The sequence below is a fragment of the Tiliqua scincoides genome, chromosome 1 (genome assembly GCF_035046505.1).
Source record: "Tiliqua scincoides isolate rTilSci1 chromosome 1, rTilSci1.hap2, whole genome shotgun sequence".
NCBI lineage: Eukaryota > Metazoa > Chordata > Lepidosauria > Squamata > Scincidae > Tiliqua > Tiliqua scincoides.
Window position 1 is genome coordinate 141,102,563 of NC_089821.1, and position 25,346 is coordinate 141,127,908.

At 43.8% G+C, this 25,346-nt stretch overlaps 2 protein-coding genes across 2 annotated transcripts in view; one reads left to right on the forward strand and one right to left on the reverse strand.

The window, feature by feature from the left end:
- Positions 1-299: 299 nt before the first annotated feature.
- LOC136661222 (N(4)-(Beta-N-acetylglucosaminyl)-L-asparaginase-like) lies at positions 300-18,445 on the reverse strand. Its single transcript, XM_066638295.1, has 10 exons — positions 18,332-18,445; positions 16,859-16,997; positions 14,619-14,775; positions 12,156-12,201; positions 9,543-9,581; positions 9,008-9,096; positions 7,316-7,331; positions 2,829-2,896; positions 1,706-1,810; positions 300-486 (listed from the first exon to the last, which is right to left on the reverse strand). The coding sequence occupies exons 1-10, from the start codon at positions 18,441-18,443 to the stop codon at positions 385-387; spliced, it is 873 nt and encodes a 290-aa protein (XP_066494392.1). The 5' UTR covers positions 18,444-18,445; the 3' UTR covers positions 300-384.
- Positions 18,446-18,589: 144 nt separating this feature from the next.
- ACTR2 (actin related protein 2) overlaps positions 18,590-25,346 on the forward strand; it is a 33,713-nt gene continuing 26,956 nt past the window's right edge. Inside the window, exons 1-2 of the mRNA XM_066640018.1 lie at positions 18,590-18,704; positions 21,583-21,693. Coding sequence (XP_066496115.1) covers positions 18,657-18,704; positions 21,583-21,693 — 159 coding nt within the window. The 5' untranslated portion in view covers positions 18,590-18,656. The remainder of the gene's footprint in view (positions 18,705-21,582; positions 21,694-25,346) is intronic.

The window sequence follows — 25,346 nt, forward strand, 5'->3', positions numbered from 1 at the left end:
CAAAAATCTAAGACTATACACCCATAATGTACCCATTACATACACTTTACACAGGAATAAAATGTAAAGGATTAAGGGTCAATCCGATCCAGCATAGGAGCAGTGGCACTAAATACCCATCATTTAACCTGTGCTGGCGCAGACTCGAAACCATGTTGGGCATCTGAGCCTGACACGGGATAGGATCTGGTGTATGAGGCCTCCACTGGTTCCATCACTCTCCCAGGCTGGTCCCTTCCCTCCTTCTGCCCTCCCCCCACCCAGAAACACTTCCCCCATGCCCTCCCCACACAGCACTGGTGGTAGGGCAGTTTTGGAGCAGGCTGTAAAATGGAAATGGCTCTAAATCTGAATGCAAATAGTACAGAATAATTCTTAATTCTTTCAAAGCTGATGACATGGCTGTATCAATTGTTCTATAGAGTCCTTTCCCTGAGACCAGGTACAGTATGGAAATGACATTGATGAGGCAGCTCCAACTTCTCCCTAATGTCAGAAATCCACAAGAGGTTAAACAGTTTAAAATGTTCACCTGTTTGAAATTATTATGAACATCTAATTGTACACCTTTCCATGTTTGTTGCAGCAACTCTAGTCATACCATTATGCCTTTCTGTAGTCATGATCAGCAGCAAAGATTTGTCTGTTACATTATCCCCCATTTAGAACATTTGAGGGCAGGTAAATTGAAACATCACCATAGGCACAGTCATTCAGAAAATGGGAGCGGATGCTTGTTTGCTTATTATTGACTGATTAATTGAGCTATGTAAACCATTTTGGGAACTTTTGTTGAAAAGCAGTTAATATATCATCATGGGCAGGAGGTGTGGTCTGGTGGTTAAGCTGAAGGCAGACCAAAGAATACTATGTAAGAAAGTCCTGGTTGAATTCTGGATGGGAGACCAAAAAAGCTGTCATGAGAGGACAGAGCTAGGAGGAGTCGCTGTTGTGACCTCACTGTGAGAAGGTGATGGAATCGCAAGCAATACCGAAGTAAAGTGCGGAGAAGTATGGAGAGTCAGCTTCCAAGAAAGAATGATTAACAGCTTGGCTGACCTGAAGCTGCTACTGTTGGAAGGCACACTCAGATGCCAGATATGATGACCATGCCGTAAAACAGTGGTTTTCAAACATTCAGCATTGGGACATACTTTTTAGAATGAGAATCTGTCAGGACCCACCAGAAGTGATGTCATGACTGGAAGTGACATCATCAAGCAGGAAAATTTTTAACAATCCTAGGCTGGAATCCTACCCACACTTACCTAGGAGTGACTATCATTGTTAAAAGCATATACTGTACATAGTAGCCTGTTAAAAAAACAGATCTGTAACATTTCCCCAAATGCAGTCACATACCAGTCTAATATATTAAAAATAAAATATTGGAATGAATGGGGACCCACCCGAAATTGGCTCGCAACCCACCTAGTGGGTCCCAGCCCACAATCTGAGAAGCACTGTCGTAAAGGATTCCATCTGGAAGTGAAGGGCTCTACAAGTTGCTTGTAGAACAATTATTATAAAAACACATTTGAAATAGATGAGTTTAGTACTATGTGAACCACTTGAGTCTGTAAGACTCAATGTAAGACTCAATGTAAGACTCTCAATGTAAGACTCTCTCAATGAGAGTAAATCAGAAAGGTGGTATTCAAATGCTGCAATTATTATCATCATCACTACCACCACCACAACATACCTTCATATTCATTGCAATTATCCCAATTTCTAACATATTTTCCTTTCCTATTCGCTGCAGGATATCCTGGACAACTGTTTGGCATGCAACCATAGGAGACAAGCCCTGGAAGATAAACACCAAGTCTAAGACATGTTTCTCTAATAGTCCATTTATATTCTAAGTACTTAAACACATTTTAATTCCTCCCCACCCAAATCCCCATGCTGCTTACACTGATAACAGACTGACATATAAAAGTAGATGCACTTTGCCCCTTATTCTCTCTAGGCATACATAAAATCCTATACTGTTGTACAGTAAGACATCATTAAGTTATTCAGCAGATGGCAACCTTAGGGTTCAGCTCTGTAAGAAGTGCCTCCTGAACAGCATTCACCAGAATCTTCTTGACAAATGCTTGTTTCATAATTCTGTTGTCTACAATAAAATAGACCCCAATTTGATAATTGACAGGGGTGGGGGGATGAGAGGGACTTAATAAAAGTCCATAATAAAGCAGCCTGGCAAACCTAGTGCTATTCATTTCCTGGATTCCTGAAAGACCCTTCCTTTTATGTTTCAAGAAGGCTAGATGGAAGTCTAGCAGGATGGGCAAGCCTGAATTTAATGAATTGGCAGAATGTATCCCAGCAAAAGGTGCTGGAGTCTAGCTGCTCCCTTGTCTTTCAGCCTGATATACTTCTCACCTTCATCCAGGTCAGCTTTGGTTGCTTCTACCTGCACCTTCTGTTTTTTTTTCTGCTGGTTTTGCCTGTACAGGCTATATTCCCTCTCTTTGTTCTTTTCAATCAACGAGATGTGTCTTGTAATGAAGAGTACCTTTTTTTTTCTCTGCCAGTTTCTTGGAGGGCTTATATGCCCTTCCTCTAGTAAGGGAGGCTTCATGCCAACAGATTGTGTTTGGGGACACAATCTTTTTTCTTCTATGTGTTGTTTCTCCCTCCTCTCATTTGCCAAATGACCTCTTAACTGTTGTTCTAATTTATTTATTTATTATTTATTTTAAAAGCCCTGCCCTTCTCAGATTCAGGGTGCTTTACATAATTCCATCCATATGTTCCCCTTAACCTGAATTTTCCAGTTTTGCATCAAGCTCACATATGACAAATTATTAACGTACCTGTTTCATTAGTAAGACTGCATGGAAACAAGGACAGAAACACATAATTTTGTCTCCATCTCCAGTAGCTAATAGAAATTAAAAAAAGAAATTTATGAACCACTGTGCAAGTTTAACTTCTACTACCACAGAGACAAAAAAAAAACAGGATTGCAAGGCAGCCATACACACAAAGCACTTCCATTATGCCATATGCTGTTGGTATTAATCAATATTGTTTGAGTTAAATTGGCAACATAAACAAAGAAACAACACTTCCTTTCAAACAGTGCTTTGCAACAAAACTAGAGAACAAAACCCCAATCCAAAGTGGGCTTTCACATGTGTATGAACAACTGCAAGCAAACATTGAAAACATACAAATTTCAAAGTCATCTACATGTATTTTCTAAGCAATTCACATGTACATTCCTGTTCCAATCCAGATGTACATTTCTGTTCCCATCCAAATGTAGTCAGGAATGAACATCCCACTGAACGTAAAAGATTTCTGCATTGAGAATATGTCCAATTTACACTGGCAGTTCCTGATCTGCACATGGGAGTCTTCTCTGGATCAGGGCCAGAGTGTTTTATTAACATTTTAGAATCTGGTCATGTTCCCTTACAAAATTAAGAACCTCAACAAGAAAGCATTGCTATCTTTCCACCTTGCAAACTACAATCAAGATCAGGGGTGCCCAAACCCTGGCCCTGGGGCCACTTGCAGCCCTCGAGGACTCCCAATGCGGCCCTCAGGGAGCCCCCAGTCTCCAATGAGCCTCTGGCCCTGCGGAAACTTGCTGGAGCCCGCACTGGCCCAATTCAACAGTTTGACCTCTCGTGTGAGCTGTGGGATGAGGGCTCCCTCCACTGCTTGCTGTTTCACGTCTGTGATGTAGTAGCAGCAGCAGCAAAGGAAAGGTCAGCCTTGCTTTGTGCAAGGCTTTTTATAGGCCTTGGGCTATTACAAGATTTTCATTCATTCATATAAGTTCATCTTTATTATATTCATTGATGTAAACTTATGTAAATTTATTCAAATTTTAAATGTAAATTCTTTTTTTTCCGCGGCCCCCAAAACGGTGTCAGAGAGATGATGTGGCCCTCCTGCCAAAAACTTTGGATACCCCTGGTCAAGAGTAAGAGCCTGAACCTGAGCTTGACACGCCAGATTATCGCCAGCACACACTGTCACAAACATGCCATAAGGCATGTTTCCGAGCTCTTACGCTGGGCAAGTGCCCGTGCTAGCCCAGCGCTAGCTGGTGCTGGGCTAGTGCCAGGTGGGTGCCTGGCTTCCGCCGCTCGGCAGTAGCACAGACCACCGAGCAGCAGAGAGGAAAGAGGGGGTGGGGAGGAGGTGTTCCAGGGAGGGGGAGGCGGGCGGAGGCTGGGGAGAGGGCAGGGGAGGTGTGATGAGGAGGTAGGGAGAGGGTGGGGGGAAGTGGGCTGAGGGAGGGAGCGGTGAGGGAGGGAGGCAGGACCGGTGGAGCAACACCACCAGATCCAGAGCCTTCACGTCAGGCTCGACACCTGACACGAAGGCTCTTATCTCACCGCTGACCTTTTGGTTGGCAGTGAATTGAGTAGTCCCATTGCGGGACTACACCCTTTACCCAGGGGAAGGGGACAAAAGTCCCCTTCTCTCAAGTGCCGTCCACGGCTGCCGTGGGTGTGCAGGATGCAGCAGCAGCCATTTTCGGTGCCGCCACCGCTGCGCACCACAGGAGCTCAGGATTGGGCTCTAAGGGTGTGATCCTAACCCCTTATGTCAGTGCTTTCAAGCACTGGCATAGCAGTGCCAATGGAACGTGTGCTGCATCCTGCAGTTGGGTGTTACTCATGGAGGCCTTCTCAAAGTAAGGGAATGTTTGTTCCCTTACCTCAGAGTTGCATTGCCCTTATTTCAGTGCTGGAAAGCACTGACATAAGGGGTTAGGATTGCACGCTAAAGCACCTAACTATTTTAGAATAAGTGCAGAATTATAATTCAACCTTTTAAAAACTCCAAGAATAATATAAAACAGCATTGGGTTGCACAAAACAGCTAGTCATTGCTGAAAACAAAAGGTCTTCCAGTTTTTTCTCTTATAAGGATGGACACCATACTATAACCCCCAAATCTTACTAGTTCTCATTAAAGTAGTCAGAAACTAAATTTTACAATTAAAACATTTCAGCACAATAACAGGCAAGTGGGTAGCATGAGAAGCTGCTTCTAATTAAATGATCTGCAGTAAAAGTACAGGGTTTTGAGGACCCATAGTCTGCTAGCTGAATTACACATCCTGGAAGGTTTTAATTCATGTTGGCAAGTACTGCTTTTATAAAACAATGCCTCCTCCATTAGACAGGATATCAATGCTTTGAGCATATTTACACAGAAAGGTCGCAAGCTATACAGGCAAATACTGAATCACAAGAAAAATTAAAACAAACAAGACTGTGGGCTCAATCCTATCCAATTTTCCAAAGCCAATGCAGCTGCAATGCAGCCTCAAGGTAAAGGAACAAATGTTGGATAGGATTGGGGCCTGTTGTTTTCAAATCAGATAATCTTTTAATTTAGTCAGTGCTTTCTCATATAGCATCATGCTGTACTTTCACTTTTCGTTCTTTTTCCTTCCAGGGCAGGTTTTTGGTTTATAGAGATGTTAGCCCCCATCCAGTGAACTGCAGCAGCAGTATTGAGCACACAGTGTAGTACAAAACCCTCCATATTGGAATACTTTTGGTAACTTATTTACATATGCTGGGTGCAGCTTGTTCCCCACAGATCAGTGGAAGAGATAACAATACAGTAGTTTCACATCCTAGATAGCTAACCCACCACTGAATGTAATTCTTTAATGAAAGGAACAGTTCATGTTGAAATAGATATCAGAGTTCTGTAAAAAAACAAACAGCATTTACCCAAAAGCTAAGGTTTTGGCTTTTCCCAGCTTCCATTGGCTGAATAAAATAAAGCTTAGCAAAAATGGTGCAGGTTTCACTTTTTTACCTATATCTACTCCTGATCCAAAGAATTGCAGGAGCATCCATAAGTTTTATGAAATGATTATTTCACTAATAATTGGGTTCAATTCACCCAAACCTAAGCTGAAGTTTGAAGTCTCATTGATTTCAATGGATGAGATTTTATTACCGGTAAGTGCTTAAAACTGCACAAAATTGAATGAGAGAGACTTTAAAGTGCTTAACCTGGGCTGGATTATTATTATTATTATTATTATTATTATTATTATTATTAAATTTCTGGAGGAGAAGTTCATTACGGGTTACAAGTCATAGTAGGTATGTGCAAGCTCTTGGTTTTAGAGGCAAGCTGCCTCTGAGTGCCAGGGGAGGGTACCAGGACGCAGGTTGTGTCTGTTGTCTTGTGTGCTCTCTGGGGCATTTGGTGGGCCACTGTGAGATACAGGAAGCTGGACTAGATGGGCCTTTGGCCTGATCCAGCAGGGCTCTTCTTATGTTCTTCTTCTTAATAAGAATATTTATATAGTGCTTTTCAACCAAAAAGTTCACAAAAGCAGTTTACACATGTTCATTGAGAAAAAAAAACTTCTTGTAATCTCTGTACTGCTCTATGTAATCTCTATGATTTGGGGTGCTGGTATAAATATACCCATCGCTCAAAGTTCTTCGTGTGGAAGTTTATTTCAAAGGCCAGACATTGCTGGACAGCTCTAACATAAGTGTAATGAAAGCAGCTTGGAAACAGGTGCAGCTGTTTTGCTAATCTCTTGCTGGAGTAATTGTAGAAAGGAACACATACTATCTGGCATTAATGCAACAAGTTTGGACATGAGATCATTAAAAGTAAGTATTGCTGATCACAATGGACAAGACTGGGAGGAGAGGAAACAGCATCTCTCCTTAATTGCTATCCTAATCAGCTAAGGTGCTGAATTTTAACAACATGGTAATTTATAAGGGCAGTGTGATTTTTGAGCCTAAATATTTCAGGTCTCTCTCTAAGAAATTTTACCTATACTTGGCAAAATACACTACAGCAATTAAGATGTTTTCAGCATTCCAGTCTCCCTCTCCTGACTGCTAGAGCATTGCAGATCTAGAGAAGTCCATGCAAACTGCATTCCACAGATACTTCATGGATCCACCCTTGTCAGAAGAGAGCCATGTTGTTCAAAGTAAAGACCAGTACTTTGTTTTAAGGAGCTAGGAAAATAGCTAAAAGTATTTACATTTTACCACTTTAAAAAAAATACTGAAGAAGTAGGTAACTTTTCCCCCCTTATTTTTTCATTTCTGTCATGAGTGCAAAGGGCAAATCATTTCAAAATTTACCCACAGAAGCCCAATCAGCATTCTTAGAAGTCCCCGCCCCCAATCCCGGTAGAATAAAAGAAACTTGATCCTTATCTGAAATAAATTACAATACCAAGGAGGTCAACTGATTCACAAGATTTCTTATATGTCAAAGTATTTAAAAACACATTCTCACAGCCTATGCAAGTCTTTTGATTACGACTTTGAATACATACCTGCTGCTGCTCCAACCTAGAAAGAAAGAACTTTATTAGTTGGAAGTAATAGTAAACTATCTTTAAATTACTTATTGTCCCAGCAAGAAGGAACATATGCGTTCAACTTGGAGACATAACACTACATAAATTTATCACATTTATTTGTTCTAAAACAATGTCTCTCCTATCATCTCAGAGACTAGGAAAATGTAAATAAGGTGGAAATAACATTTAGAGCCCAATCCTGAACAGTGCACGCCAGCTTACGGCTGGTGCACACTGTCGCAAATGTGCCTTACAGCATGTTTGCGAGCCTTACCGCCGGGCCAGCACCTGTGCTAGTCCAGCGCTGGCCGGCACTGGGCTAGCGCCGGGCGGATGCCCAGCCTCCACCACTCGGCGGTGACATGGACCACCAAGCGGTGGCACAGTAAGCGAGGGTGGGGAGGGGAACAGGGAGGAGGCATTCTGGGGAGGGGGGAGGCAGGTGGAGGGTACAGAGAGGACGGGGAGGAGGCGTGACAGGGAGCCCGGAGGCGGGGAGAAGGCGGGTGGAAGGCATGCTGCGGGGAGGGAGCGGGAAGGGAGGGAGGTGGGTCCGGCGGAGCTCCGCTCCACCTGATCCTGTGCATTTGTGTGGGGCAACTTCCCTTACCCAGGAGAAGGAAACGAAAGTCTCCTTCTCCCAAGGTGCCACCCACGGTAGCCCGTGGCATGCAGGTTCCAGCGGCACCCATTTTCTGTGCCACCAAAGCTGCGTCCCATGGGAGCTCAGGATTGGGCTGCCTGGCTGCAGTTGACCAATTGCTCAGATGTTGTATTTTTCAGGAGAAGATGGCTTTTGGGAAGCTGTAGGGCTGACACCTATCCCACAGGAGGTACTGTTCTGTCAAATCTTGCCCACTGTTTAATGACACCAAGCAGAACACATTGTTCAGACTGGCTTTTAAGCTAACCAGGTAGCAATTCTGAGAGTGAGTTGGGGTCAAAATGTTTGGTCATGTATTTCTGAGATTTGGGCAAGCAAATATCACTGATTTTCCTCTCCACAAGGCCATCCATAAAGATTTTGTTCATGACTGCAAACTTGGTTATTAAAACATCCTAACTTGAATTGTTTTAGTTTGCTTGGATGTTTTTAGACACCTAGCACATTTAAAATACTCCTCTCAGTGTTTGTTTCTATGCACTTCCTACCCTCAGCAAAATTGCTCATCCCAATCTTTATGCAAGTTTCAAACCTGCTCTTGCTAGCAGCTGCTGAGATTATTTGGGAGTATTATTGCTGAGTGCTAATGCTGTTTTTAATTTCTTTTTATTGGGTTTTACTGAATTAATATTTTACAGTTTTATTGTTTTAAAAATCTGTGCCTTGCTTGTATCAGTCCAAAGTTCTTCCAACTTACCCGTGTCTTAAATTATGCTATATGTTACAGAACTCAGAAATTGGTCAAATGAATTAATCATCTAGACCATGTTTCTGCCATCACAGAAACATGTGCTTGCTTTCAAAAGTGATGCTGCTTTTTGCCATCACTTTACTTTGTACTATTTGAAAGAAAATTGAGAGTGTAAACGTCTGATTTTATATATATGTAAAGGGGTGTTGGTTTTAATTCTGTGTATTTTGTTTTGTTTGTCTGTGTTTAGCTGGTCGGATGACCGTAAATAAAGTATCTATCTATCTATTTGCAGGAGATTTTGACATACCTCTTTATCAGCATACAGCCCATTTCCTGGCAATGGAGAATCTCCCACTCTTCCTGGATATTTGAAAGGAGTTCCGGAGGTAGAAACCCCTACATAATTTTTTTTTTAAATCAGCAAAATATTAGTATAGTAATTATTTTTACTTGCTAACCTGTATTTTCAATGCAAAATTGGTTAGATAGGGAGAGGACAAATGGTGGGCCTAACTGAATATTCATCTTCTGTTCAACCTCTCAGCCCCCAAGGTGAAATGACAAAACGATTCAGCTTTTTCATTACTAAATTCTTCTGTATTCACCAATAGTGTATTTTACTCAGTGCTAACAATCCATGATAAGGTGTTCATGCTTCTAGTGTAAAAACTAACCTAGATGGCTGCTTTCTAATGCCATTTTTTTTCCTCTCCAAAAAAGCAATATTGCCCCCCTTCCCTCAAAAGATGAGAAGACCCACATAGCTAACTAATAGCAGTTGTATGTGACATATGGAAGGCATGAAGCTGAATAGTTTTCTGGTCTGTGATGATCCCTCTTACCAACTGTTATGCTTCCATAGATATCCAAGGCAATCAAACCTACAAAAAAAGACAAAAGTAGATTTACTTATTGATCAATACTAGAAATACTGCTATATGGCCACTGAAATTGAAAAACCAGAAATTGGAAATATCTATTGGCCACTGAAATTGGAAAACCAGAGGTACTGTTTAACGGTGATCCAGAGGCCTCAGAAAGCTTTCAGAGCACCTGGAGACGCAGCATGGGGCCTTCCCAGTATGTGGAATGGCTCCAGAGAGCAGGTGGGCGGAAGCAGCAGTGGCAGCACCACCCCACAGACCGCACAGGTGTGGTGCTTGGGGCTTCCCCCCTCCCCAACACCCCCCCCAGGACTGCCACTGGTGACCAGAGAAGTGCTGCAAGGCACCAGCAAGTTAACCAGCAAGTTAAACCAGCAAGGCACTCACCTTATCCATGACTGGCTAGAAACACCCACGGCAAATGCCACTCCTGCATGCATGTGCACCCTGCCATTGATGAAGGGGAGGAAGAGAGGAGATGGGCAAGCAAGCATGGGAGCGAGCAGGCAGGCACTGCCCCTTCTCTTTAGTGTTTCAAATTAACTGAAACCCCCTTTTACTGAATGAATCCTCCCCCTTCTGTTTCAAATGAATTTAAGAACCGTACACTGGAAACTCAGCACACATAGTTCCTGTTCACTGGAAACAGAAATAGTGCACAGCAAGGAGGCTACATGCTCACTTGTAGTAAGTTAAAGAAAGGGCTGGGAAGGACGGTGGACTCCAAATCACCTCTTCCTGTCTACCTGGTGTTTTATAAGTACCAGGTAGGCAGGGAAAAGTTATTTGAAGCTGTGGTTGCTTTTTTCCCCTCTTCCCTCCTTCAGCAGTGCTTCAATGGGGCTATTCCTGCTGTAAGGAAGATTGGAAGAAGATCAGAGCACCACTGGAGCAGCAGTTTGGAGAGGGCAGAAGACAGACAGGATAACTTTAGAATACAATTCCCTCCTAGTAACAGAGATTTCACACATTGTTTTATCACTTTTTCCAAAACTAGAACAAATGCCAAGCAACTTTAAATCACTTGAGGAAAATGATGCAGCACTTTGTTGTAGCCTTCATTTCTAGCCACCATTTCCTTAGATGAGTCCTGTTGTCTTTTGGGTTTTTCTGAGCATACAGCACCCTCTGGAGGCAAAAGGAAAGAACTCAAAGAGCTGTGTGTACTATACATACTTGATGTATTAGCAGCATTTTTCAAATTAAAAGGATTGAAGATTAAGGGCTATTTCATAAAGAATATTTTGCCTACACTGAGAGGTCAAGGCAAAATGTATACTGTACTGCCATGTGCAACTGTGGCATCCGTGCTCCACCACAGTTCTGGAGCCTCTTCCAGAAGTGCGAGCAGCCCACTACTGCAGGGTTGGTTGCAAGGTGATCAGGTCACCACTGGGCACCTGGGAGAGACACAAGCAGCAGCAGAGCTGCCAGCAGTCCTGATGGGAGGGGTTCAGAGAAGATTTATCAGACAGGACAGGAGAGGGAGAAGGTCATAGCGAATGGAAAAAGCAGAGACGAGGGCAGAGAGAATGAAACTGGAGAGAAGGACAGAAACAAGTGAGAGGAAGATAGAGAGGGAGGAACAAATAAGGGGGGTGCAAGTGGAGGAAGGCGAGGCCAGATGGGAACAGAGGTGCTGGCTGGGCAACAGGAGAGAGGAACAGCCTGTGAAAAGTGGAGAAAAACATGAAGGGAAAGAAGAACAATGCAAAGAAAAAAGAGGAGAGAACACAGGAAGAAAGAGACAGCACAGACACAGTGGGGAAAAGGTGAGGGAAGAGGCAGAAGAAACAGCCTTCCTTGAGACCTATTGGGTAGGCAGGTATGGACTAATGAACAGGGGTTCTCCCAGACTCCTACAACATCCCACAGAGAAGGTTGAGGGGAGTCCTGGCTCGTGGGTGGAGGGGCTCCTTTGGGCTGCTAGAGCAGTTGATGCATGTTTCTCTAGATACATCCAGGCCATGTTTCAGGAAGAGGGACACGGTTAAGAAGAGAGCACAACCAGCTTCTCAGAAGACCCCTCAGTGGATTCTATAAAGGAAATGGGAAACTTCCTAGTGGCACAAAGTTCCAATAAAAACAGGTGAGCAGCATCCCCTCTGGTGTTAGTTGTTCTTTTTTTGCACCTGGGGTCCATCCTCCTGGACCACAAATGCCATACCCCAAACTCTATGATGTGGAGTTGGCCTTTGGGATGAATCCCACAGTTACACATCTATTTTACTGTACACATAGAGCACACACAATGAAGGAGATGTACATGTTATGAGCATACACGATAACTTACAGACTTGCATGGTTTTCTTCAAGTACATACAATCTGTACAGGAAATGATATCATATTTGAAACAGTCCTGAATGTTGTCTCTGACTTCTATGTCAAATCCTGAAGTTTCAACTTAATACATAACCATACACTGGAGCATCCTAGGTAGCAATAAACTTTCGGTTGCATATACGTACAGTCATACCAAATGTCATGCCAATGCCTCAACAATTTCAAAAACAGTTTAGAAAGATCCAGCATTTAGCAGTAAAGTGTTATTTTAGTAAAAGATTATTTACCCAATGTGTCATGTTTCTTCAGGCTTTTTTCCTTTTCTAAATATTCCTAAAGAAAATGACAGCATTATTCATTCTAGCCTGTCAAAAGGGCTTACAACAGTAGGATTCCTCCAAGCATAAACACATGAATATATGTCAGATTTTCCAAACACTGTTTCTTTCACAGAATGTTACTTTTAAGTAGTATGTCGTTTCCTAGCCTTAGACCTAATTTAGGGACCAGCAGCTGAGCCCATGGAAGGCTACTCACTAAGTTGGGCATTTGGAATAGTTTTCTCACCACTTTACAAAGCAGCTGCTTAACTTTTTCACAATATTAAACATGTATATAGAACTTAAAAATAGCAGCGAGTTTTTCCGTGATAATGAAACACGTAACAATGTTTTCTGTACTTCTCATTTTTGTCAAAAAAACAAAATCTGTGAAAAAATAAAACAAAAAAGCACACTCTACTTATAAAGCACTTCAGATGGATTACTCTCTGTAGTCCTTACTGATAATAATAACCCACACTGAAATTAGTAATGTTTGGGCTGATAGGCCACAGTCGAATAAGTCTATTCTAACATTTCACCTACTACTTTGGTACTCAAACAACCAAGCTACAGCAAGTAGCTCTTCAAACTAACCCAGTATAACTGATGTAACTGATGTTCTGATTTTAAAGTTCCAAGTACCTATATTGTTCTACCTCAGTTTTAAAGTCCCAGATACTTGTATTTTTGAGTGCTGTTAACCAAGAGCCATTTACACTCAGTGCCTCCTCTCTCTTGTTCACGTTGTTCTGATGTTTATAAATCTCTATGGCCTCTCTATAAATCCGAGTGTGAAAATTACTGGCAGTGGACAATACCTGTGTTCGCTTAGAATCCTTTCTGTGCCCAGTCTCAACTACATGCTCCACAATGGCCGATTTTCCAGCTTGCTGTAACCAGCAGTATCTCTCATGTTCTGCTATCCTTGTGCTTATACTCCACATGGTGGTGCCAATGTATACCAGTCCACAACTGCATAGGACCGATATACTTCTGCATCCTTAGCTAATTGCAGAGCCTATTGTACAGGGGGGGGGCCTGTATCCATGAATCCTCTATTTGCAGATTCAGTTATCTGAAGATCGGGTCCGCAGGACCCCACTGTGTGTGCCCCCTCAAGAGGCGAAGGGAGTGAAGGAGGCACGCGTGGGGGGGGGAGGCAGACATATGTATGTACTTATTCACATAAGACACTTGTGCACTTATGCATATTATGGCTGGACTTTGGCTCTTAGAAGGAGGTAGGACGATGATTCATAGGTCCCTTCCAGATTTGTTTTTAGGATAGATTTGTTTTCATATATCCTTTGCCAAATTCTGAGAGTTCTAATTCACTATACTACAGTAAACTAGGAAGGCAAATTATATACTGGAAAATTACTCATTGTAGAGAGGTCAAATCATTTCTAAGCTGAAATCAGCTACAGCGAATGAGCTTTATAGCAAATCAATTATAAAGTATTCTGTTCCTTTTGCTAATACAGGTCCAGCCTTGTTATACACAGATTTGACTCAACAGGAATGGCCCCTGCAAATAAGAAGGAATGTGCAAATGCACTCCTTTAAAATCACAGCTTAAAAAACTGCGTTTTACTGTTGCAGAGACAGTCATACAAGTGATTACAGGTATAACCTAAACACCCACAGATTTTTCTGTCTCAAAGTAGATGAGAAGAGCCCTTTACATTAAAGGAAAACAGTCATTTAATAATGCCAGAGAGGGCAGCTGGATGACAATCCATCAATCATTCTCTCTGCAGGTTTCACTCCTCCCCCCCCCCAGCACTTGAAAGAAGGCTGAATGGCAGCAATTATCACCTCCACTCTTTCCCCCTCTCTGGGGCTCCTGGTGAAGGGAGGGATTGCTGCCTCCTAGTGAAGCCAGTTTGAAGAGACACTTGGCCAACAGTCTGAGGCAAAGAGGCAAAGAAGGAAGGCCCATAGCCAGGGAGACAGACCAGGGATAGACTGCACCTGCTCCCGGTGTGGAAGGGATTGTCACTCCCGAATCGGCCTTTTCAGCCACACTAGACGCTGTTCCAGAACCACCATTCAGAGCGCAATACCATAGTCTTTCGAGACTGAAGGTTGCCAACACACAGTGAAGCCTAAGTGCCTGGAGAGAGACCATGGCCTCTGTGTGCATTACAAAGGTCAGCAAGGCTGTTTTAAATCACAAGAGCTAAGACACTTTGATTTGCTATAAATTTGCTTTAAATTGATTTGCTATAGTTTGTTTTTCTACATCCATACCAGTTCTTGGAACCCTCAGGAATAATGAGTCTAGGCCTGTATAGATACTTTATAAATTTTAAGGACATTTATGCCTAATTTTAAGACCTAAATATTTACTCCTAATTTTAAGACCTCCACCTTCATACAAATTAATTAATATAAAATATGAATTCATCCAAAATAGAACATTACCTGATAAGCTTCAGTACTCTGTTTACTCATCATACGTCTATTGTCTTCCACAGTGAAACCATGGTCTGTTGCAAAATTCATAGCACCATCCCCAACTAGAAAACTGTGTGGAGCCTCTTCCATGACTTTACGAGCTATAGCAAGTGGAGTTCCAATTCTTTATCAGCAAAAAGAATATAATTCTGTTTTAATAACTTTTGAGGATTCGATGCTAAATGTAATGATACAGATGTAAAAAGTTACACAAGAGAAATCATTTCAATAAGGGCAAAAAATCACCAAAAAATTAAGATTGGTAGTGTGTCCATGTTGAGCACTTATGCCCTTGTGTATACATAAGTTATATTGAACTAGGCATCCCCTGGGGGCTGGGGATAAGAATAGGCCCTCTAAGTTTGGCTGTACTTGTGGTAAGAGGGGACTAAACAGCCACCAGGTAGATGGAACTCGTTAGCCCGGGAAGGCAGCTTATCTGAGAGAAGGAAATCTCTGATCCCGAACCTCCACTGCCTTGTGGCTACATCCAGTTATGGAAAAGGCTTCAGGAGTCAACCTCGAGGCAAAATCTGGAGCCGGAGTTCATGGCTGAACACAGTCACGTTCTGCAACTCCTGCAACACCTCTGGAACCAACCGTATTGGCTTCTGCCTTTCCATTGGACCATTTCAGCCAATGGACTGGACTTTTGGAAATGTCAGCCAATTGGAATTGAGCCAATTTCCATTGGACTTCTCCTTCATGGAGAAGGAGGATTTGCTACATGGGTAACAGCCTATCCTCCGTATCTACTTTACCCAGGCTTCGCGCACTGGAGAGGACACTGTTCCAGAACCACCATTCTGAGCGCGATACCATAGTCTTCCGAGACTGAAAGATGCCAACATATATTGAACTAGGGCATGTATATTGTTCTGGATAGTGGATGGTGAGCCATGAAAGCCTTCTGGATAAAGTGGTGATTGGGTCTTGGGTTCTTTCAGATGTTGCTCCTACCAGCAATGCTAGGACCCAAACAGGAAACACACCAGAAGGTATCTCACAAAAGTAGCATTTCTGTGTATGAGTGTGAGAGGGGAAGGGGTTTTCTCTAATATGATAGAAACTTGTGTGCAACAAGATTGGGATGTGGAGTACAAATAGTGTCAAATGACAAGGTGAATTATGGAAAAAGCTACCTGTATAGAGACACCCTTACAGTTTCTCAGGTTATTGCAGGTATTGTTTTGCTGAGTTAAAAGAAAAAAAATTCCAGTCTGCAATCCTGGGGGGTTGCCACCAGTCTGTGTTGACAATACTGACCTACTTGGACCAATGATCTGATTGTTGGAATATAGTTGGAATTTGCAGGTAACTGCCTCTCTCCTTTGTGTTACCTAATATAGAATGTTTGTTTATATTCAATATTTCACCACAAACATGGCTGATAAATGAACTAGCACCAGGAAATGTAAGGCTTCAATCCTATATAGTCTTTGGAGCACCCAAACCCCATTGATAGGGTTGCACACTGCTATCATCCCATTTAGATTACATTGTATCAGCATAGGTCTTCTAATCATAGCAGGATACCGTCATAATTAATAAGTGAGAGTCCAGTCCTGAGCTCCGTGCACCAGCTTACTGCCGGCGCACAGTGTTGCAAACATGCCATAAGGCACATTTGCAAGCCCTAATGCCAGGCAAGTGCTTGTGCTAGTCCAGTGCTGGTCGGTGCAGGGCTAGTGCTGGGCAGGTGCCCAGCCTCTGCCGTTTGGCGATTGCATGGACCTCTGAGCAGTGGAGAGGTAAGCGGGGGGGGAGTGAGGGGAGGTGGACTGGGGGGGAGGTGGACGGAAGGCAGGGAGAGGGCAGGGGGGAGGCATGATGGGGTGGGGAGAGGGCGGGGGGGGAGGTGTACTGGGGAGAGGGAGCAGAGTAGGAGCAGTGGAGCTCCACTGGATCCAAAGCCTCCACGTCAGGCTCGCAGCCTGACATGGAGGCTTTTACCTCACTGCCAACCTTTTGGTTGATGGTGAATCAAGTAGCCCCATTGCAGGGCTACTTGCTTTACCCAGGGAAAGGGGACAAAAGTCCCCTTTTCCCAAGGTGCCATCTGCAGCTGCCTTGGGCGCACAGGAAGCAGCGGCAGCCATTTTCATTGCCGCTGCAGCTGAGCACTCCGGGCAGCTCAGGATTGGGCCCTCAACTATCCTTTGTATCTTGGGATGTTTTTATTCATAATTCCAAAGTATAATATTTACCCTTGCAAAGCTGCTACAGCTCCAAAATGTCCAGGTTCTCCTTCCATTATTGCTGCATCACACTGGATTATACCATCTTTGTTTGGGTACCCTCCTCGTCCAATTACAAAACTTCCTGTCTCTTCATCATCCTCAATGTCTAAATATAAATTCAAAAGCTTTTAAGCTCAAACTCTTCTTCTTCCAAAAAAAAGTATAAGTAAATATATTTCCAAGATATTACATTTGCTTTTGACAATGAGCATTTGAAAGCATATCATGTACAAATCACCATTAGTGTAGGACAGGGGTGCCCAAACCCTGGCCCTGGGGCCACTTGCTGCCCTCGAGGACTCCCAATCTGGCCCTTAGGGAGCCCCCAGTCTCCAACGAGCTTCTGCGGACTTGCTGGAGCCCATGCTTGCCTGAGGCAACTGCTCTCAGTGTGACGGCCAACTGTTCAACCTCTCTCATGAGCTGTGGGGTGAGGACTCCCTCCACTGCTTGCTGTTTCACATCTGTGATGCAGCAGTGGCAGCAAAGGAAAGGCCAGCCTTGCTATGTGCAAGGCCTTTTATAGGCCTTGAGCTATTGCAAGACCTTCATTCATTCATATAAGTTCCATCTCTAATATATTCATTTATGTAAATTTATTCAAAATAAATACTCAGTATTTATTCAGTACTGTATAACAGCCCAATTGTGTCCACACTTCCCTGGGAATAAGCCCCATTAACTCTAATGGAACTTACTTCTGAGTAGACATGCATAGGATTGGGCTCTAAGGCAGTGTTCCTCAACATTTGCCCCCTGCTGTACCACTTCACATGGTGCACCTATTGCACTGGTTCCCAACCCATGGTCCAGGGACCACAGGTGCTACACAAACTCACTTCATGGAACTCACTTTGAACTTCTTCTTAAGTCTCTTTCTCACCCTCCACCTTCTCTCAGGCTGCAATTCTACACACGCTTTCCTGAGAATAAGTCCCATTTAACACAATGAGGCTTATTTCTCAGTAGACACAGGCAGGCATGTTTGGTTTAAAAAACCTTTGTGAATCTCAAAGACAACAGGAAGGAACAGTAGTGCAAGTGAAGCAATACATCCCAGCAGGGATGCTTACAGCCCAATTCTATGCATGTCTTACTCCCATTATACTCAATGGGGTTTACTCCCAGGTAAGTGTGAACAGGACTGCAGCCATAAAGAGCCCATAAAAGAGAAGAGATACTAGGCTTATTAGCACCCCATAACCCAGCCCACTGCCCCAGTGAACAGGACAGACAACCCAATCCTTTCCCCACTTTCCTGGGAGTAAGCCCCATTGACTGCAGTGGGAGTTACTTCAGAGTAGAGAGGCACAGGACTGGGCTCTCAGGCTGCAATCCTATCCCCACTTTCCTGGGAGTAAGCCCCACTGACTGCAATGGGAGTTACTTCTGAGTAGACAGGCGTCTGAGCCCTGCAGGCTCTGGCTCCGCCCCCCTCACCTGCCATGGCCTCCTGCAGGCTGGCAGTGGCAGAGCCCCCCTGGAGCAGCAGCTGCCTCATCCTCTGCAGAGCCGGGAGGGAGAAGGCCCAAGTGCCCGCCGCCGATGCCATAGCAATGGGAAGGCCGTGCAGAGAGGGGGCGGGGCGAGCGGTTGCCATGAGGACTGGCGCGGCCGCTGACTGGCGGCTCGGAGCTGTCACTCAGCGCGGGAGGTCTTGCGGGCGGGGCTGCTCTTTCCGCTTCCCTTCCGGGGCTGCAGAGCGAGGCCTGGTGAGGGAGCGGCGCAGCCCATTCAACGAGGGAGGCCTGAAGGACGGACGGGGATGGACACGCTGGGCAGGAAGGTGGTCGTCTGCGACAACGGCACCGGGGTGAGGAGGGCGACGACGGCGGGCCGCGCCGGAGGGGCTGCCGGTGGACGGGAGCGGGCTGCGGCTTGGCTCGCCCCCGCCCCGGGGTCTCCGGCCGCGGGGCGTGTGGTGGGGAGCGGCCGAGCGGGGCCTCCTCCCCCGGCCCCTGCCCGGCGGTGGCGGCAGCGGCCTCCAGTCCTCGGCCCCTTCCTCATTAGGTGCTCGGCCCCAGGGAGGAAGCGAGAAGTCCTCCTCCCCACTCTTCCGCCGCGAGGGTGCTCTGGGCTGAGGCCGCGCCCTGCCCGCACTCGCCTGCGAGTAAGCCCCGCGGGCTGCGGTGGGGCTTGCTTCCGAGTAGACCTGCATAGGGTGGGGCTCTTGCGGCTCCCACAGCCCAGTCCTGTGCAAGTCTACCCAGAAGTCAGTCCCATTGCAGCCCATGGGCCTTACACCCAGGGAGCTGTAGGTAGATTGCAGCCTTGGGGTGCAAGCCTACTCAGAGGTAAGCCCCATTCCGTTCAATAGGACTTACTCCCAGGTAAGTGTGCACTGGGTTGCATCCTTGGAGCCCAATCCTAAGTATGTCTGCTCAGTAGTAAGCCCTATTGTAGTCTATGGGGCTTACTCTCAGGAAACTGTTGGTAGGATTGCAGCCTTAGGGTGCAGTCCTATGCATTCCTACTCAGAAGTAAGCCCCATTCCGTTCAATAGGACTTACCCCCAAGTAAGTGTGCATACAGTTGCAGCCTTAGAGCATGCCTCTCAAAAGCCTTAGGGTGCAGTCCTATGCATTCCTACTCAGAAGTAAGCCCCATTCCGTTCAATAGGACTTACTCCCAAGTAAGTGTGCATACAGTTGCAGCCTTAGAGCATGCCTCTCAAAAGCCTCATAGGCATGTCTACTCAAAAATAAGTCCTACAATGACTGTTGGTAGGATTGCAGCCCTGCTCAAAAGTAAGCCCCATTGTGTTCAATAGGACTTGCTCCCAAGCAAGTGTGCGTAGGATTGCAGCCTTAGAGTCCAATCCTTGCATTGCAAAGACATGTCTAGATCTAGGATCTTCCTGTTGTGCACTGTCTGTACCCCAACTCTGTGTTTTTTGGTCACTCAGGCATGACCTCTTAAGCAAGTCTTCTTGCTTGGAAGGGCTGCAGAGAACAGTGTTACTGATAGTATCAAAGCTGCTTTTTATCTAAAAATATGTTGATGTATGAAAGGTCTCAGAGCAAGTGCATGCGATAAAACCACATACGTAAAAGAAAAAGCAACCTGTTAGTCAAGAGATTGAATTATATATGTTGGCATAATTTATAAACAGTATATATTTTATTATTTTTATAAACTATATATAAATCTGAACTATACGTAGGCATAATTATCTGTGCTTTTCCCTGAGGATTATCCTACTGAGACTTCAGAAGAAGTAAGAACAATATTTTACTTTGAACAAGCTTGCTGCTCATGGTATTGTTTCAGGGAATAGCAGCATTCCTTACTGCAAGGGGTTTAGTGGGCTTGAGCTTTGGAATGGAAAATGTGGAATTTTCATGGCTTCTTTTGCATATAAGCAATGGGTCCTTTCACAGTTGATATGGCAGTCACATTTTGTCTTCTGTTCCCAGAAAAATGTGCCTTTGGTTTTGCAGTGGAGAATGCTACCTAAACAGGTCTTGTTCATTTTTGGAACATAAGGCAAAGCTTCACAGTTATTGCTGGGAGTTTGTATTGGTGAAAATAGCAAAGTGTCTAACCACATAATCTTAAATCCTAAATACACTCTTATAGTTAATGAATGAATGGTCTCTTCCATAAAAGGGACCAATGGTGGATAAATTAGCACTTAAAATAACATTCTGCAAACAATAAACATATTGTAAGATGATATAAACTGCTTAGAGGTTCCACTTTGGGGAACATCAGCATTGTTGAAAGGCATTTCAACTCTCCCCAAAAAGTCTTGCCCTTTCTTCAGTAATAAACTGGAACACATGACTGTGCAAGAGACACCAATACCAAAGAGAGCAGTAGGTAATCTAACATTTCTGATAGCTACACTGACAGTGTGCCCCATTATCTGTATATTCTTGAGAGTGGCGTATATATATATATAACTCAGGGTGTTTTTTGTGATGAGCTTAGAAATTGTCACAAGCTAGTCAGCTCTGGTGCATTGATGCATTCCTGTTAATAACATAAAAGTTTATTTGCAGAATCTGTAGGAAAATGTAAATAATGTATAGTTAATGGATGGGGTTCAGTGTGCTTGACTGGATAAAACTAGAGTGTGTTTATATGTTGTTGTTTTGACAGTGCGTGGTTGGTCTGTGGAACTCCTTGCCGCAGGATATGGTGATGGCATCTTGCCTAGATGTCTTTAAAAGGGGATTGAACAAGTTTCTGGAGGAAAAATCCATTATGGGTTACAAGCTATGATGTGCATGTGCAACCTCCTGATTTTAGAAATGGGCTATGTCAGATGCAAGGGAGTGCACCAGGATGCAGTTATCTGGTGTGCTCCCTGGGGCATTTGGTGGGCCGCTGTGAGATACAGGAAGCTGGACTAGATGGGCCTATGGCCTGATCCAGTGGGGCTGTTCTTATGTTCTTATGTAATTGCAGGTAATAAAACCTAGGGTTAAGTGAAATTTCCAGGTTATCACAATGACAGCACCTTCCAGCTGTTCGTGTTTGCCGGATACATGTCTCCAAAAAACCGTCTTAAGTTGTATACTTCAAAAACAGTTTTAACTTAATGTGCTGAAAAGTTTGTTCAAAAATGTTTGGGAACATGTTCAGCTGACTCGAATTCATTTTTTTAGATAATTACAAAAAAATACCAATAAGCTATTGTGAAGTATGTGCTTACAAGTGACTAACGTGAGGCTTTTCTCTTTTAGTTTGTGAAATGCGGATATGCAGGTTCCAATTTTCCAGAACACATCTTCCCAGCTTTGGTTGGAAGACCAATTATTCGATCAACAGCCAAAGTGGGCAACATTGAAATCAAGGTAACATTTCAAGGAAATTTCTCGGCTGCATGGTACTACTACCATTCTGGTACATGAAATGAGAAAACATAAAGCAATGGAATCTCAACTAAGGCTTGTGTGTAGACAACAATACACCAGTGAATGTATTGATTATGTGTGCTTTGAATCGTTTGCGATGGGGAGGACCATGTCTTGGCTGTTGTCCTCCAAGGGGTCTGAAATGAGAGGTCAGCATATTGCTGCTGTCTTGGAGGATCTTATTCTTATATTTTGACTGCCATTGTTTTAACGTTGAACACAATTGAAAGCTTTAGTTATTTCATGCCAGACAATGTTCTGAGGAGGGCTTTTACTCAGTGCTGTATGCATTATGACAGGGGGAAATCTCAATTTATATGAATCTAATGTTAACTAGATGCAAGACCAATTGCAAGTGTTGCACAATTTGCCTGGTAACCCTGATTCCAATGGCTGTCACAAGGTGGTTTTTTTTAATGCTTGCCTGTCCTTGTGACGAAGCACATATAGGGAGCAATAGCTGCTACTTCTAGGAATTCTTCTGGTTGAAGTGAAGCAGTTGCAGGGCTTTTTCTCTGTGGGAAGATGCAAGCAGAGGGAGAAATTACCACATGCCTGAAACATGGATGCTGCATCCTGCTATAAGTAATAGACTTAGACTATTACTAAGTCTAATATTAATTAGACTTACTAATTAATACGTCTGAGGAGAAAAGGATAATGCACACACAGTTGGAGTCATTTTTTGTGCTGGTCCTCATACAGGAGAAGTCTGCCATGCACACCATTACTAAAGTGGGAGGCTTTGTTGCTGCAAATCCTCTTGGAGGGTGAGGGACAGAGGGTAAGCCCTTTCCAGATGGGTGGGCAAGTAAGTTGTGTGTCTTACTGATATGTTAGCATACGACAATGATTTGTGTGCATAATAGTTCTAGCTTATCCTGGGGCATTGTTCAACTTATGAGCCTTTATGGAGGGAAGAGGTTGGGAATCCCCTGCTGAAAGCATGCCATGCCTCATGACCTCCACTAGTGTTAATCTGTCTGACTGGTCTGACTAAACCACACTCGTGGATGTGTTTCTAAGGCTTGCTCTACAAATCATGCATGTAATATATATGCAATTACATTTTTCTACAGGGAGCTATTTAAAGTGTCAAGAGCAATGATCTCCTACCCTTACTTATGGCTCTTAAATGGTAGAATAATCATCTTCTTGTGAGCTATGCATGTGTTGGTATATCTTATTTTTAAAAATCCCTGCAGCAATAACTCTTTTCCCTTTATTCACACTATGCTTGTGAGGTGAAAGAAAAATTGCATCCTGTACTGGGCTCATCCAGCAGAGGTTTCCCCAGGGAAGGGGAACAGTGTTAACTATGGGGTAGATGGCGTATACAGTGGACTACTTCTCTTTGTAATTGCATTCTTTTTCACCAGTCTGTCAGTTTTACTGTGGGAAAAAAAAATTCTTCTGCAGTACAAATTCTGCCTCTTCACCAGAAGGGCCACGTACCCTGTTAGGTGGTTTGTTTGAATTGGTTCCCACACACTTGGGGGGGGGGGGGGTCATCTCTTCTGCTTATTCACTCTGATTAAGAATGCTCTGCAGTCAGTTCTTTTAAATGGTGACATTACCCTTGTTAGATGGTAAACAAATTTAAGGCACAACTCGTGAAGCTCTTCAGTATACCAAGAGTGTACAGACTCCAAAATACCTGGGATCGTTGAAGTGTGAGAATGTCCCAAGTACAGGGACATTCAACAAGCTAGCTTCCTGCTCCCTTTGCCCCCAGCAAGCACAGTTTTGGACAGGCATATTGTCCTGAATCCCTGGATGGATTTGGAAAGGTAGCTTGATTCAGCAAAGCAATGCAGAGCTGAGAATCAGACTGGAAAGATTTGGTAAGTTGTTAGTGCTTGAATAGAACTGTTGAAGCAAAATCGTGCTTCTTGCTGGTATTCTAAAAGTAGCTGAAGGAACCATCACAAATGGGGAAGGCTGGTGCTGCCTGTAATTCACTTGGGAATTAAACTAACTTCTCGTCAGTGCTCTCAAACGTATCTGTGCCAGTCATCTGCTTTTTAGTGGAGCAGTAAAATAAAATATGCAGAAATGTGTGTATAATGATAGATTAATTCCATTACCCTTTGTTCACTGTCTGGGAGCATGTGTTGTCTTCCCATCTGCTACAACATTCTGTGTGCAGGTACATGTACAGTTTGTCTTTCTTTCCTGGCCTCTAAACAGCATCTAGGAGATTGCGTCATGAATAGTTCTCTCCTTAGTCCCAAACAGATAGAAGAGAATGTTGCAAACCGAGGCAGCCAAGGACATTCAGTGTTTGGATTTTTTTTTATCCCAAAGTTTAAGAATGATGGTAGTGGTTATTTTCAGAAATCTTGCCAGTAATTGATTGTGTCAGTAGAGTCAAAGTTAAGAAAATTTATTTGCAAAGTGACCATGGCATTCCTAGCAATTGCATAGTATTGAACAAGAAGATGCTGTCTGGGTTATTGAGAGAAGATGTATAGAACGAGAATATGTTTTAGGTATATTGGATCCAAGCCATTTAAGAGCTAAAAAAATCTGCACTAGCACCCTCTCCTAGGACCCTATCCTCCCACTCTTTGCCCCATCACTACCACTCCCCACCCCTGTTATATTTTCCCAGCACTGTTCACTGTGACCAGATATTCTTCTTGGAGAGAGCAGGAAAAGCTACCACTGAAGCCCAGCACTAGTGAAAGCGATTTTAGCAAAATTGCCAAGAACCTAGGCAAGACTGGGACACAATCTTCTGGTACATAAACTTAACAACAGCCCCACTGGATCAGGCCATAGGCCCATCTAGTCCAGCTTCCTATATCTCATAGTGGCCCACCAAATGCCTCAGAGAGCACACAAGACAACAAGAGACCTGCATCCTGCTGCCCTCCCTTGCATCTGACGTAGCCCATTTCTAAAATCCAAAGGTTGCACATACCCATTATGGCTTGTAACCCATAATGGATTTTTCCTCCAGAAACTTGTCCAATCCCCTTTTAAAGACATCTAGGCCACATGCCATCACCACGTGCTATGGCAAGGAGTTCCACAGACCAACTACATGCTGAATAAAGAAATATTTTCTTTTGTCTGTCCTAACTCTCCCAACACGCAATTTTAGTGGATGTCCCGTGATTCTAGTGTTGTGTGAGAGGGTAAAGAGTATCTCTCTATCCACTCTGTCCAACCCCTGCATAATTTTGTATGTCTCAATCATGTGCCCCCCTCAGGCGTCTCTTTTCTAGGCTGTAGAAAGAGGCCCAAACGCTGTAGCCTTTCCTCATAAGGAAGGTGCCCCAGCCCAGTAATCATTGTAGTCACATTCTTTCGCACCTTTTCCATTTCCACTATGTCCTTTTTGAAATGTGGTGACCAGAACTGGACACAATACTCCAGGTGTGGCTTTACCAGAGATTTGTTCAACGGCATTATAATATTAGCCGTTTTGTTCTCAATACCTTTTCTAATGATCCCAAGCATAGAATTGGCCTTCTTTACTGCTGCCGCACATTGGGTTGACACTTTCATCGACCTGTCCACCAGCACCCCAAGATCCCTCTCCTGATCTGTCACAGACGGCTCAGGACCCATTAGCCTATATGTGA

What these genes read in the sequence shown, in the direction of transcription:
- LOC136661222 (XM_066638295.1), bottom strand. Translation starts at nt 18,443, where the DNA reads ATGGCATCGGCGGCGGGCACTTGGGCCTTCTCCCTCCCGGCTCTGCAG. An exon ending in CCTGCAGGAGGCCATGGCAG is followed by an intron (nt 16,998 to 18,331) that starts GTGAGGGGGGCG and finishes ATTTATATTTAG; the next exon opens with ACATTGAGGATGATGAAGAG. An exon ending in CAGTCTTACTAATGAAACAG is followed by an intron (nt 1,811 to 2,828) that starts GTACGTTAATAA and finishes TTTATCTTCCAG; the next exon opens with GGCTTGTCTCCTATGGTTGC.